Source organism: Phoenix dactylifera, chromosome 1 (genome assembly GCF_051530095.1).
Source record: "Phoenix dactylifera cultivar Ajwa chromosome 1, Ajwa_hap1_PhDact_Kaust_v1.1, whole genome shotgun sequence".
NCBI classification, from domain to species: Eukaryota; Viridiplantae; Streptophyta; class Magnoliopsida; order Arecales; family Arecaceae; genus Phoenix; species Phoenix dactylifera.
In genome coordinates, this window is record NC_143190.1 from 63,480,773 (window position 1) to 63,495,115 (window position 14,343).

Sequence of the window (14,343 nt, forward strand, 5' to 3'; positions counted from 1 at the left end):
ATTATGTCTATTACTTTTGATAATGCATCTAATAATAATTCTGCTGTTGCATTATTAAAAGACTCATTGCATCCCATGTTAGATGGAAATTTATTGCATATTAGATGTGCATGTCATATCTTAAATCTTTCTGTTCAAGCTGGCATGGGCATGATTCAAGATGTGATTTCAAAAATTAGAAATGCAGTTTCTTTTATTCATGCTTCAAGATCAAGACTTCAAGAATTTAAGGAATTATGCATAAATCATGGTAAACGTTTTAAAAAATTTAAACTTGATGTAATTACTCGTTGGAACTCCACATATAGCATGATACATGATGCATACCCATATAAAAACTTATTAAGTGCATATATTAATGATCGTGGATTAGGCTTTACATTGTCTGAAACTGATTGGAATAAAGGAAAAATTTTGGAAGATTTTTTGCTTAGTTTTTATAATGCTACCAATGTTCTTTCTGGTATTTATTATCCAACTTCATGTTCATTTTTACAACAAGCATATATAATTAGTCAAAAATTTGCAGAACATAGATATGATGATGTTTTAATGCCTATTATTGACCTAATGGAATCTAAATGGAATGAGTATTGGGACAAGATATGTCCTATGCATAACTTAGCTGCTGTATTTGATCCTAGAGTTAAATTAAATGGCGTGCTAATTTTACTTGATGCATACTCTGAAAATATGAATCAAGATTCTGAATCTGCTAAAGATGAGGTAAAACAACTTCTTTATGATATTTATGCTATATATGATGAAAAAATTCGTGGATCTAGAACACAAATACAAACCTCTATTTCTTCTTCTAGTAGTTCTCGTTCGTCATCTATTTTTTCATTCATTGCACAGAGAAGACACACACATGCTTCAAGTTCCTCTTCATCTTCTTCATCTTTAAGTAGTGAACTAGAATTTTATTTACGAAATTATCTTCATTCTGCATATGATGAAAATCAAATAGAGAATCTAGATGTATTATCTTGGTGGAAGAGTGTTAGAAATCAATATCCTGTTATGTCTGCAATTGCACGCGATATTTTAGCTGTGCCGATGTCCACGGTAGCATCGGAATCCGCTTTTAGTGCAGGTCGGCGTGTTCTTGACGAAAAGAGAAGTAGGATGACGGGTGAAACGGTGGAGATGCTTCTCTACTTCAAAGATTGGTTGGATGCTGAGGCAAGACTTCAAGATAAAGGTGGACATAATACAACATCCTCTGATGATGATGATACAAACACTACTGAAGACTGAAGACTGAAGACTGAAGAGTGAATACTGATTCACTGAATCACTGATGATTAGTAAGATTTCTTAATTTTTTATAATTGTACATTTTTATTGTATTCTGGAGGTCAGACCAAGGTCCAAACCTCGGCCCTTTCTTATTGTATTCTGGAGGTCAGACCAAGGTCCAAACCTCCCTTCATGTACCATTTTGATTTAAATTAATAAACTGGTAGGGGTCTATGCCAAACCCCCCACCAATGGTGGCTTTATATTCATAAATCCTTAGTTTTCAATATTTATTAATTTATTAAAAAAATTTATGAAGCATTAATTTTTATCGGGCCGGGCCGGGCCCAGGCCCGGACCATGCCAGGCCCGCGGGCCAGCCCGGCCCAGGCCCTTATGGGCCGTGCCGGGCTGGCCCGCGGGCCGTGCCGTGCTGGGCCCGCGGGCCTAGACCGGGCCGTGCCGGCCCAGGCCCGAAGCGGGCCGTGCCGGGCTCGGCCCGCGGGCCAGTACCCTGTGACCCAGCACGGCCCTCTCAAATGGGCCGTGCCAGGCACGACCCGGCACTGTAGCGGGCGGGCCGTGCCAGGCACGGCCCGCTTCGTGCAGGGCCGTGCCGGGCCGTGGGCGGCCCGGCCCAGTGCCCAACTCTAGATGTATCCACCATAACCGGAAGTCTACTCATAGGCTGCTCCGTCACCCAGCGATCCTCTAACACATCAATGGACTGCTCATCACCAATAGCCCATCTAATCGCGGGAAGCACCAATCCTGCTCTAGCACAAATCTTCCTCCAGATCGGTGAATGGCGACGCCCAGCACGGGCCCCAGGCACCAGACTGCCATACTTGGCCCTCATCAGTAAGGACCACATGCCATCAGGTTCCAACACAACTCTAGCGGCATGCCGTGCCGCTAGGACCTTCCGTCTCGCCACCAAGGACTCCCTCAAGCCACCAAATCTCGTCGACTGACATACAACCTCCCATGCCATAAGATGGATGCCCTTTTCACCTCCATTTCTCCCCTAAATAAAGTTTCTAAAGATCGTACTAGGATGTAGGTCCTAGCCGAGTCCCCAGATTTTCTGGAATTTTTCTCTTTTATAAAAAGCACCGCCGTTTTTTTATAAGAAAAGCACCGCGGTTTCACCGTTCGATCAAAGCAACCGTCCATCCCTCTTTTCTAAAATCACGCCGTCGGTTCAAGAAACGCGCAGGGGGGGGCGTCCCATTCTCGCCGGGAGAGACAACGGAGACAGTGGTGTAGAGACCAGCGGCGAGAGGATATATGGCTGTGGCGAGAAGAAATGACCAATGGCTGTTTGGGTCCCGTGGCGGTGCGAAGCCCTCTACTTCGGTTCTCATTCTTCCCGTCTCTTCCCCTACCTTACCCCCTTCTCCTCCTCCTCTGTCTCCGTTCTCCCCATGCGGCGGGGCATTGCAACGGTTCTTCCTCTCCATGCGCGGTCTCTTCTTTCACTTCGAGCCCTAACCCTGATCTTCCGCCCTCATTGCTCGTCTTCTCAGGCTTGCCGCTTCTCTCCGAGCTCATCTTTCTCTGTTCTATTCCTGTTCTAATATATCGATGGATTCTTCATCCAGATCATGCTTTTGTTTCAATTCTTGCATCGAGTTCCAGTATAGAAATTCGAAAGAATATGTCTTCAATCATTTGATTGTTAATTACATTCTTGTTGCTCTCGTCGTACCTATGTTATTAATAGATAGATGCGTTCTTAATCCAAATCATCTTTTGGCTTTAATTCTTCCTTGGATTTCAACATAGGAATCCAAAAGAATGAGTCTTGTGGTTGTTTCTTGATTTTGTAAAGAAAAGATAAAATACAAGAAGGATATCCGTATAGAGAGAGAATGGCTGCTGTGATGCTTTCTTGATTGCTAACGGTATTCTTTCCAAAAGGAAAAGGCAAATTACAAGAAGGATTCATACAGAGAGAAACCTCGAAGGTTACAAAGAGACACCATAAAAAGAGATAGGTACGGTGCTTTCTTGATCGTTGATAGCATATTTGTCTAAAAAAGAAATTTCAAGCATGTTAGAAGGAGTTCTACAAACTCCTTATTATGGAGTCCTCAGGTACAGCGTAGGTACAAATTAACATCTCAGTCTTTTACTATGTGGCGTTTAATCATATGTTTGTGAAAGAACGATTGGTTCTGTCGTCAGAAGGGAGATGATGAATGGAGGCCACAAAATTGTGGACAGATTAAAGCCTTACCTGTTAATTTTTGGGAAAAAACAAGATTAACCAATCATTAACTCCCCGAAAACCACTATGAGTGTTTCATGGTCAAGATGCAGTAGGTGTGATGGGCTGCTAGAATAAGGGAAGAAGGAGGCTATTTTATGACAGGTTTTTGGAGGATGAATACTTTTAGCAGACAGAAATTGCCTTGAACCCTGTATACTCAGCTGTGTTAGATCAATAAGTTTTTGCTTCCATAATGAGCCAAATAGGTTGTACACCTTCCAAAAGTCACAAGGAGTGATGCATATCATTGATAATTTGTTTATTCCTTTGATCATTGATAGTTATGTACATATGCTTGTGACACTTCTGTGATGTTTATATTTTTATTTTTGCATTCTATATATAGACTAGCTTGCGAGTAGATGAGCATCAGACACTCAGTATTCATTTCTGTCAAAGCTCTGTTGTATTCCTTTAAAGGAAGCATATATATATATATATGTGTGTGTGTGTGTGTGTGTGTGTGTGTGTAAATGAAATTTCTTTTCAAATTGCCAATTCTTCTTGTGTCATGTTGTTGTTTCAGGGGGAACTGCATTTAATGGTGTTGTTGAAGAGTTAAAAAAGGTAATAACTCAAGTTGCACATGTTCTTCCGGTTTCTGATGGTGGAGGAAGTACGACCGAGATCGTTCGTGTGCTTGGTAGGTTTAAAGCTCTCTCGCTCAGTTCTAGATGTACTTGGTAGGCTTCTATTTGTTTTTTGGCTACATTTAATTATAGTTTGGCCTTTTTCCAGTCGCTGAATCATTTATGTTCTTATCTGACATAACTAGAAGGTAAAACTTTCTCTAAGTAACATAAATTAGCAAGGAAAGAAGATCCTTTGGTAATAGATGTTCTTGCACCCCTTCATATCTAGTTGGTCTGTCAACTGATATCAGATTTAAAGAATCCAGTGTGAATGCCCATAATTCTAACCATGTATCTAAGATCATTTTATTATGTTATGTTTTGGATGATATGCTATGTTTTTTTAACTATTTCTTATGGAGTTAGGGTTCTACATATTTTAATAATAATCCTGTACTTCTTAGTATTTAAAATATACTGTAAGTTATTTATTAAAATTCTTATGGAGTTAGGGTTACAACCTCCAATGGTCTACATGATTTTTTTTAAAAAAAAGATTTAGAGGCATATAGTTTTAGGTTTTTTTTTTTTAACCTGTTGACATGTTATTGGCTGTTTCACTTTTCACTTTATAACTATTTTACTAGTTTAACACTACATTATTCTATCAGAATATTTTCTGAACATCAGTTATTGGTTTGCTAGGTTGATAGAGGTATTGAATAATATTGTGGTGAGTTGAGAATTTGACAGGTATGAAATCGTTGAGGGGGAGCATTCTTTGTGGAATGGTGTATCACAGCCTTACCGGGAAACAATCTGTTTATTTCTGGTTTACTTCCAAAATCAGGTACCCAATCTCCTTGATGATCAGTTTGATGTATGTGGAATAAGTTTCATAGTGTTGTTCAAGTTGACTAGATAACAACTTGAAGATTTTCTTTACTCTTGTTTCCACTCAGTATTCCTAGATTAATTGCTAGGCTGTAGTTATCTGAAGACTGCGGGCACTATTAACTAACACCTATATGATCCTATCACGTGATCATGTATTCTTTGATGGCATTTGTAAACCAACAACAACATGATCAATACACTATACTTTGGTTTATTCTGGATTCTTTATTTTAATTTTAAAACTCTTGGAGCCGTGGTGCCAAATGTCCTTATAGTTGCATGTTTGTTGGTCTCATCATGAACAATGAGATGACATAGTTAGTGTCCATCTTTTCTTTCTTTCTTTTTTTCTAATTCTTCATGAATTTATACAATAGCTCCTGTTTTGCTGAGCCTCCGACGCTTGAATGAATTATTTTGTTTCAGCAATGGCAAGTGATATTTTCTTATGCAAAAAATGCTGGTATTTATGTTATGGCCTCTTCCAACAATGTAGTAGTGAATGGATCTTACGGATAATTTCTTATTCTGCTTTGCCCCTTATCCTTAGTGATTGAAAAATCTGGACTGATTATTTCTTTATTTGTCAAGCGACCTAGGCTTTGCTTGGGATTACTGTTGGCAGCAGAGCTTTTAGAAATAGAGCTTTTGGGAAGTAGAGTTTTTATAAAAAGTTATTTGCTGTTTGGTAATTATATTTTTAAAGTGTCATGAAGCTTTTAACATATATTCGGTAACCAAAATAAGAAAGTCTTTTTGGTATGATAAAATGACAATAAAAAATATTGCATAATAGAGTGTAATATAATATAATATTATGTATCAAATTATTATTATTTTGTATAATATTATTGCAATATAGTATAATATAATAAATTATATTGTAGTATAATGATACTACATTATTATTAAATATTATTATATTAGAATATATTATTCTAATATAATAATATTATATTATATTATATATTTTGTTATAATAATATAATATTATTATAATATAATATAATATAATATAATATAATATAATGTAATATAATCTAATATATTATCTTTTTATATTGTTAATAGTATATTATAATATATTTATAATAATTATATATCATATTACCATAAAATAATAATTGTTATTATAATAATATAATATTATGATTGCAATGATATGTTATATTATGCTTATAATATAATATAAGAATATATTATATTATAATTATGTATTACTATATAATATAATATATTATACTATTATAATGTAATAATAAATATAATATAACACAATATTTTATTAATTTATTATAATATAATATTATATTTATAATATAATAATATATTATAATATGATATAATATAAGATGTAATAATGAGATTTGTTGGTGGGCATTTTGGTTATCAAAAAAAAATTTATTAAAACCAAAACAACTTTTCGATATTGGTCATAAAGCACTTTTAGGGAGAAGCTCCAAAATATAGCTTTTTTCAAATAGACATTTTCAACTTTTTGGCAAAGCCAAAATTACTTTTCGAGTTTTTACCAAACACCACTATACTATCCAAAAGTACTTTTAGAGGGTTAGAAAGGACTTTTTAGCCCATCAAAAACTTTGTCAAATGGGGCCTTAGTGTTATTATTTTAAAAATAAAATTTTGGTACTAATATTTAGTTCAAGATACATTCTGTTTGATGTAAAGATTTTCTGGTCATTATTTAATAAATGTAACCTCCACCAGACTTTTGGCTAGGAGCTTTTGCAGCTGGGTATTCTAAAATAGAATGCTTTCAAAGCTCTTAGCTTTCTTATTACAGCATGAAGATACGAACTCCATCCTAGCGATAGGACTCTGATTCTGACATTCTGGTATCTTTGGGGAATTGATGCAGAATTTCCGTAGGATCTCTTGTATTGTATCTTCTATATATCGCATGTATGTTTCTGTAAATGATTTACTGGGACTAGTCAGTTGGTAGGACTGAGTCAGCTTTTCAAATGTTACATGATAATAAGGTGGTATCAATGCTTTTTTAGTAGGTATATCTTCCAGCAGGGAAGATTCATTGATTACATTTTCTCTAATTGAGATCTTTTCTATAAGCTGCACCAAAGAATTAAGACGATTTTGGGCAGAGGTTGCAACATATGCTAAGGCAAGAACATTTCTTTTTGCCTTTCCTTTTTCCTTGTTTGGATATATAAATGAAAAGAAGAAATCAGATGAGGTCCTTGTTATGGCGAATTGCAAGTTCTTAGACATGACGCTCCCTCTGGGCATGTCAAGTCTTCTTTTACTTTCAAATTTCACGTTCAGCAATAAACTTGAAGACATGAGACATTGGATGCTAGTAAGCCATGTTCTAGTGAAGCACCATATGTTGGACAAACAATTTAATCTGCGTATGTATTATAAGTTTAAGTTTAGAATGGTAAATATTTCAATATAGGCCCCGGCATCTGAAGTATATCCATATCATGAAGGAAATATGCTTTCATATTATGAAAACTTTCCTTCAATTGGATCTTCTTATCTAAAATATCATGGGGAAGGATGGAGAGGTCTTTTCTTCTCGTTCCAGATCTGATCAAACCTTCTTCCTTTATCTGCTGAGAAATTGTCATATCTGAGCAGGTTGTATAGGTTGAGGCTTGTAATCTGCCTTCTACTTCTTTTCATCAAGTCGATCGTTATTGAGGGAAAGAAGTGGAGCAAATTGAGGAACTTCCATGAAGGAAATGTACTGAAAATCAGGGACAACTGGGGGAAAGCAAAACCTTGAATGAAAATGTTGGAATTGATTTTTTTTTTAAATTTTGATACAGGACTAGAATCATGCTTTCGAGACTTAATTTAGTACTTCTTTCAGAAAATGAGGCTTCATTTATTTCTTTGTAAGATAAGACCAGTGCTTGCTGTACATATGTATTGAAATGTTGGCAATATATTGAGTCCAAGGACACAAGATAAGTATTGAAGATAAGATAATGCTAGTCAGATATGTGGCAATACTTAGACTAATACAGTTAGACATAAGTATAGTAGTGGAACGAGATGTCATGCTAAATTACCAGATGAGGATCAGTAGAGAACCATTTAAAATGGCATGGCATGTGCAATAGTGATATAGTGATGCCAAGGTGAGGAGAGCAACCTGGGATTATTCTAAAGGATCATGAAAGGGGAAGACCTACATTAACATCAACTAGAACTGTTGGAGAAAATCTGGGAAATTGGCAGTGATAGTGGTGTAGCCCTTAGGTCTTCACTGAATGGTGAAAGACTCATTTTCCAATTTCTAATAGGTGTGACAAGGCCTTTTAGTTATTATTGTAGTTATAAGGTCAAAATCTATCCAAACGTTTTATGAAAGTGTCACATGCTAGTCATCTTGAGTGCTTCATTTGGATTGGAAGTCCTAAGCCAAAGGATCATACTGGATTAGGGTCTTGATATCAATGATTTTTTGGGATTCTTCAATTTATTTTCCAGTGTCAGCATATCATTTTCATAAGTGTTCCTGTCGATGGATGAAGTTGATACAATTCATATTTCTTCTCTCAGAACATTGTAACACTTTATGAGATGCTGGAATAGAAGGCTAATCCACATCATGTTGCCACGAGTGGAATATTATGAGAGGTCGTCCGCAAGAAGCAAAAATTAGTTTGCAGATTGAATACTATGAAAAATGTTTGTCAGGAAGTCAACTATTAAATCATGGAAAGGGCATGGGAAAAACAAGGAAGTGTTCTTATTTCAAGATTAGAAGTTATGCATCTCTGTTTTCAGTAATGAGTTAGTAAACCAATTGTGATAATTCACACATAACTGTATCATAATTAGTTCAGTATACACCAAGGATTGATGGACACACCTAGACTTGCATAAGAAAAACACCCCCGAACCCCTCCCCCCCCCCCCCCCCCCCCCCCAACTACAACATTTGCACTTTGTCATGTTATTCTTCTCAATATATAGTACTTTGAGTCAAGGTTTAAGTCAAGTTCTGCTGAATCGGTACCTGGCGTGTACCGAATGGCGACCCGTTTGGTATGGTAAGGTTTAAGTCAAGTTCTTTAGCATGGAACAACAGCGAAAAGATTGCAATTATTGCTTATAGTAATAGGTATTAGAGAAGAGGACTAGGGTTCCTCTATTAATTTACAAGATCCCAAGCCCTGAGCTTGTGCCTCATTTTATACTGTTATTAAGTACAATACCTGCACTTTGCATGCCAAAGAAATAAAGGCACCACTCACTCAAGCCGGCAAGTCCTTGGTTGTTATACCAAATGACTTGGGAATCCTTCCTTCGCTAGTGTTTTAAGGGTTAAGGGGTAATTGGAAGAGGGACACCTTGTTGTGAAGCCCATTGACTGCAGGATTCTTCTACCAGAGAGAGAGAGAGAGAGAGAGAGAGAGACTATCTCAAGTTAATCCTTGTGTGGTAGGTTCTGATAACTTCTTGGCTACATATAAGCCATACTTTATAGATTTATTGTGTATGGTTATTGCATTTGTCAGTTACCTTTTAAGGTTGATATATTTCTACTCATAGTTTATGCCACTAGGTGGAAACAAATTTCGTTTTATTTTTCTTTCATGATTCTGTCCTACTCATTTCATGTGCAGTCCAGTGACTACATCAATGCTTTGTTGGTTCCTAGAGATGATCAAGTTCCTGTGATGTTCATTCTTTGGTTGCTTAGGGAATTTTTCATGTGGTATGTTGTCCATATTTTACCAGTTATTACAAATAATCTTGCAATGTTTACAGGACAACATATTGCATGTAAATCAACAATAGAACGACCACTTAACTTGTCTTATTCATTAGTAAACTAAATCATTTCTGTTTCTCAAGAGTTGGGCTTATCCGTGGGAGATGATGCCATTAAGCATGTTTATCTACTGCATGCTGTAAACAATGTGGAAGAAAATGTACATCATATCATCGAGTCATGTTGATTTTCAAAACTATGAAGGAAACGAGATTGATGGCTGTGAATTGGAATGAAACCAATTTATTACTAATCATGAACTTATCTTAATATAGCTTAGATTCACCATCACCATCATGCATTACTGCTGGCTAGTGCATCATAGATTATTCTAGTTCATATTGGCCATTTAAATTGTAAATTTCTTTTTTTACTTTCATAGTTGCATGTTATTTGTTCAAATGCCTGAAAATGATCTGAAATAAATCAGTTTGTAGGAACTATTAAAAATGTGTCTTTTCACAGTGCTTTATACTTAAATTATTTCAGTCAATCTGTAAGCTTTTATAAATCGATCTTACATCCTTCTACAGGCCACTTCGACACTATACATCATCTTGAAAATTTTAGGTAATTATCCAAATCCCATTTTACCACTTCTGTGCATATCTGAGAGTTTTTTCCTATTTCTGTACTTCCTGACCCTGCTTGGCATTTTCTCGCCTCTATTCTTCCTAAGTTTTACTTATGGATCTCAACATCTTCATTGTGCATTTTAGTCCCACCAAAAGGTTGTTCCTGGTTCTGCCCCTGTTGTTTGAATTCGACATTCTCTAGACTTGTATATTAATGGATTATGTACTAGAAAAGAAGGGAAAAAAATCTTTCACATAAATTTTCATTGACATGTCAACTCTGTTTGTGCTTAAATTTTATATCACGAATGAATTGTCCTGGTCCATATTCGTTGGGGTTATATTTTGTACACTTACTTATCCACACTTGTTTTAGCTTTCTTGACCAACATGATCACCAGAATAAATTGACTGAAGTACTTCCTTGAAAGAGTGTAGCAAAGTAATTTAAAAATAGGTATCTTGCTTTAGGAAATGTCTTCATTATAACTTTGAACGCTGTCAAGTCATCTTGACTAAAGCATTGGTGAAGCCAATAATATCGGGGGCAGACCTGCTTTCCTGAAATCCTCTTATACATGTTGACCTGTTGAAGCACTTGCCTCCCATTGCCACAGCACTTGTCCCCCTTCCCCATTTGTGACATAGGCAAAACTCCCTCTCTAACCCCTGCTTCCCCCCATTGCCATAGCACTGGCCCACCTTTCCCATCTAAGACCTAGCCAAACTACCTCTCCAACCGCTGATTTTGTGTTAACCACCCACACCTAATGGGTCCCATTCCTGATAAGTTCTCAAGATCCAGTTCCATTTCCAATGGAACCCTCCATGCTTCTTAGGTAACAAAGCGTCATTTGAAAGTTCCAAAAGAAAATCAAGGCAATAATATATCATTACCAATTATATAGAGAGATGAGCAGAGTGAGACTTCTGCACTTTCTAAAACTACCTTCCACTTCTCTAATTTCGAACAGCAGCAAGAGAAATCCATGATCAAACATAAACACTTTCATCATTTATTCACAACTATGTAGATCTATGTTATCTAGACACTCATGTCTAGCTCCAAAAATCCATATTGGATATGTATCTGGCTCAGATGCCTAGTCAGCACTTGGATCTTTTTGAAATTCTATTGTTTCCATTTTTAAAGATTGCTAGAGAGAAACTCCTGATAATGAGTAATCCTAGGGGACAATTCCAAATGGGGCAACTAGCTAATGCACTGAACAAGCGAGAGGAAGGAAAGCTTCCAAGCCAACCAGTGAGTAATCTTAGGGGACAATACATGGCTCAAGAAAATCAAATAAATACAATTCATCATGAACAAGCCAATGCTTTGACTACCCTAAGGAGTGGACGTGTAGTAGACAATAAGATTGGGGAGGATAACAATAAGGAAGGTAAAGAAGAGGAGCAAAATGTATCACATGAAAATCCAAAACCTTCTTCTTCTTTAGCTCTTCCACCTTCCGCCAAAACTCACATTCCAAAAGTCCCATTTCCTGAAGCTCTTAATTCACCCTCTCCCTTTGGCAAGAAAGGAACTTTACCAGAGGAGATGATGGAGGTTTTCAAACAAGTCAAAATCAACCTCCCGCTTCTTGACACTATTAGACAAGTTTCTTCCTATGCCAAATTTCTCAAAGACCTTTGTACCCAAAAGCGAAAATCTAGGACACATGTGCCTAAAAAGATCTTCTTAACTGAGCAAGTGAGTTCTATTCTCCAACACAACACCCCTCCAAAATTCAAAGATCCTGGTGCTCCCACCATCTCCTGTGTCTTAGGAAATAATTTCATTGATCGAGCACTCTTAGATCTAGGGGCAAGTGTCAACCTTTTACCTTACTCAGCTTATGAGAAACTTGGGTTAGGTGAGTTAAAACCAACCTCGGTATCCCTTCAATTGGCTGATCGATCTGTAAAAACACCACGTGGGATAATTGAAGATGTTCTTGTCAAGGTAGACAAATTCTATTTTCTAGTAGATTTTATCGTCCTTGATATGGAACATGAGCCTAATCCTAAGAAACAAATCCCCGTGATCCTTGGGCGTCCCTTTTTAGCTACAGCCAATGCGAGTATAAATTGTAGAACTGGGGTGATGAATATATCCTTTGGGAATATGAAGGTCAAGTTAAATATATTTCATATCTTTGATCAACCCGCAAAGGAAGTTGAGTGCTTCCTAATAGATAAAATGGACGATCTTGCAGAAGAAGTCTTTCCTTATATTTTGGTAGATGACCCTCTGAAAACATGCTTGGCCCATTTTGACTTTGATATAGACAAGGCCATAGAAGCAGTCAACTCTGTGCCCGACAATCAGTTTTCCACAAATTTTCTTCCTCGGAGAACTCGGCATGAACCTGGTATGATTTGATAAGGATGCGCTGCGTCTGGCTGAAGACGTTAAACTTAACGCTTGATGGGAGGCAACCCAATTTTCATATATTATTTTTGCACATTTTCTTTCATATTTTTTTTAGGAGTCCTCATATTACTGTTACAACTAAGATACAATGCTTCTATCCTCCATATGCATCATATTTTCTTTAAAAAAAATAATAATATAAAAATATTGAGGACAATGTCTGACCTAGGTTGGGGGGTATAAGATTCAAATTTTTGAAGAAATTTTTCGAAATTTTTGATTTTGCTTTTTCTCTTTCATCTCAAAAAAAAAACCTAATTTCTATGCTTTAGTGCTGAAATAATAAACACACAAAGTATATAAAATCTAAAAAGCCCGATAACTAGTCAAGAGTAAGTCAATTTGAGTTCTTTTTATTAGAAATTCTTGTAGTGAGTTGTAAGTTAATTTTTACTTTGGAATTTCACAACACATATGGCCTGCACTTTTAAGGATTAGGTTCAACATTATGTTGTTAAGTCTAGTAGCAACCTTGAGTCCTGATGAATCATTCCTATCTAATTCACTATTATCCCATATTTATTAAAAAAAAGTGAATTCAGTCAGGTACATCGAAAAGGGCTACCTATCGTCAAAGGTCAGCGGGCTTGTGATGAGGAACCCGAGCATAGGTCCGTAGGGGAGTCTTGATGCCCAACACCTTACGCCATCTAGTGTGGGAGTGTTGACTAAATGTTCGCTACACGGGGGAATCATTACAAGAGTAAAAGTGCATAATTTATAAATCTAAAAAAAAGAGGAAAAAGAAAAAAATTATAATATTGACCTTGAAAAAGACGATAGTGTGAAAGCCGTCGTTGTAAAAATTCGAGTAAACTGGAACATTACAAATAAAGCCCATGAGGTATTAAAGTAAACATCCACAACTCTCGAAATCCTGCAAAATAGGATGATTTTGAATCAGTGATTAGGTCTTATCTGACCAATTCTTGGAAACCACTAGCTTTAGCAGTATTTTGGGGATCTAAAGCCTTAGCTTGTGTATGGTCCAGATATCACCGAGCACCCAAGTATAAAGAAGTCTTACAACTCTCTAACGGAAACTTAATGACTTCAACTTAAATTGCATACTGATCTAGGATTTGGGCTGACTTAGTAATTAAAACTTTGTGTGCTTTTGAAATACTTGGCATTTATGCATTTGAAATTAGATTTTATAAAATAATAAACTCTTTGAGTAGAGACAACAATTTGTGGGTATCTGAGCCGGAAATCCTCACGAGACGAAACTCGTCCACTAGGGCCACCTAGGGGTTTAAAGCCTTATTGCATACGGTAAATGCAATCGCGATTCCTGCGAAAGTAAGTTAGTTTTTTTATTTTGCTCGAGGACTAGCAAAATGTAGGTTGGGGGTTGTGATAAGTGCTAAATAATGCATAAATTAATATCTTATTCATAGCACTTATCATTATTTTAATTCACATATTTTGTAAATTTAACTAAAAATTGTATTACCTTCATGATTGCATTTTAATAAATTATCCAAGGTAATTCAAGATTGATTTGATTATTTATTGATTAAGCTTAATGCATGCAGGTCGAGTCGAGCTCAATTATGTAAAGCCTAAACGGA

The 14,343-nt window shown here is 36.4% G+C and overlaps 1 protein-coding gene across 8 annotated transcripts; it reads left to right on the plus strand.

The window, feature by feature from the left end:
* Positions 1 to 2,272: 2,272 nt before the first annotated feature.
* LOC148715471 (uncharacterized) lies at positions 2,273 to 13,537 on the plus strand. 8 transcript variants are annotated; one of them, XM_089926453.1, is made up of 4 exons: positions 2,273 to 2,581; positions 4,044 to 4,160; positions 4,843 to 4,939; positions 9,609 to 13,537. In XM_089926453.1, the coding sequence occupies exon 4, from the start codon at positions 11,417 to 11,419 to the stop codon at positions 12,716 to 12,718; it is 1,302 nt and encodes a 433-aa protein (XP_089782579.1). In that variant the 5' UTR covers positions 2,273 to 2,581; positions 4,044 to 4,160; positions 4,843 to 4,939; positions 9,609 to 11,416; the 3' UTR covers positions 12,719 to 13,537. The 8 variants fall into 8 exon arrangements, with proteins under 8 accessions (XP_089782579.1, XP_089782578.1, XP_089782573.1 ...); XM_089926447.1 differs by having other exon boundaries at positions 2,275 to 3,242; XM_089926451.1 differs by having other exon boundaries at positions 2,275 to 3,242; positions 10,291 to 13,537.
* Positions 13,538 to 14,343: the final 806 nt, after the last annotated feature.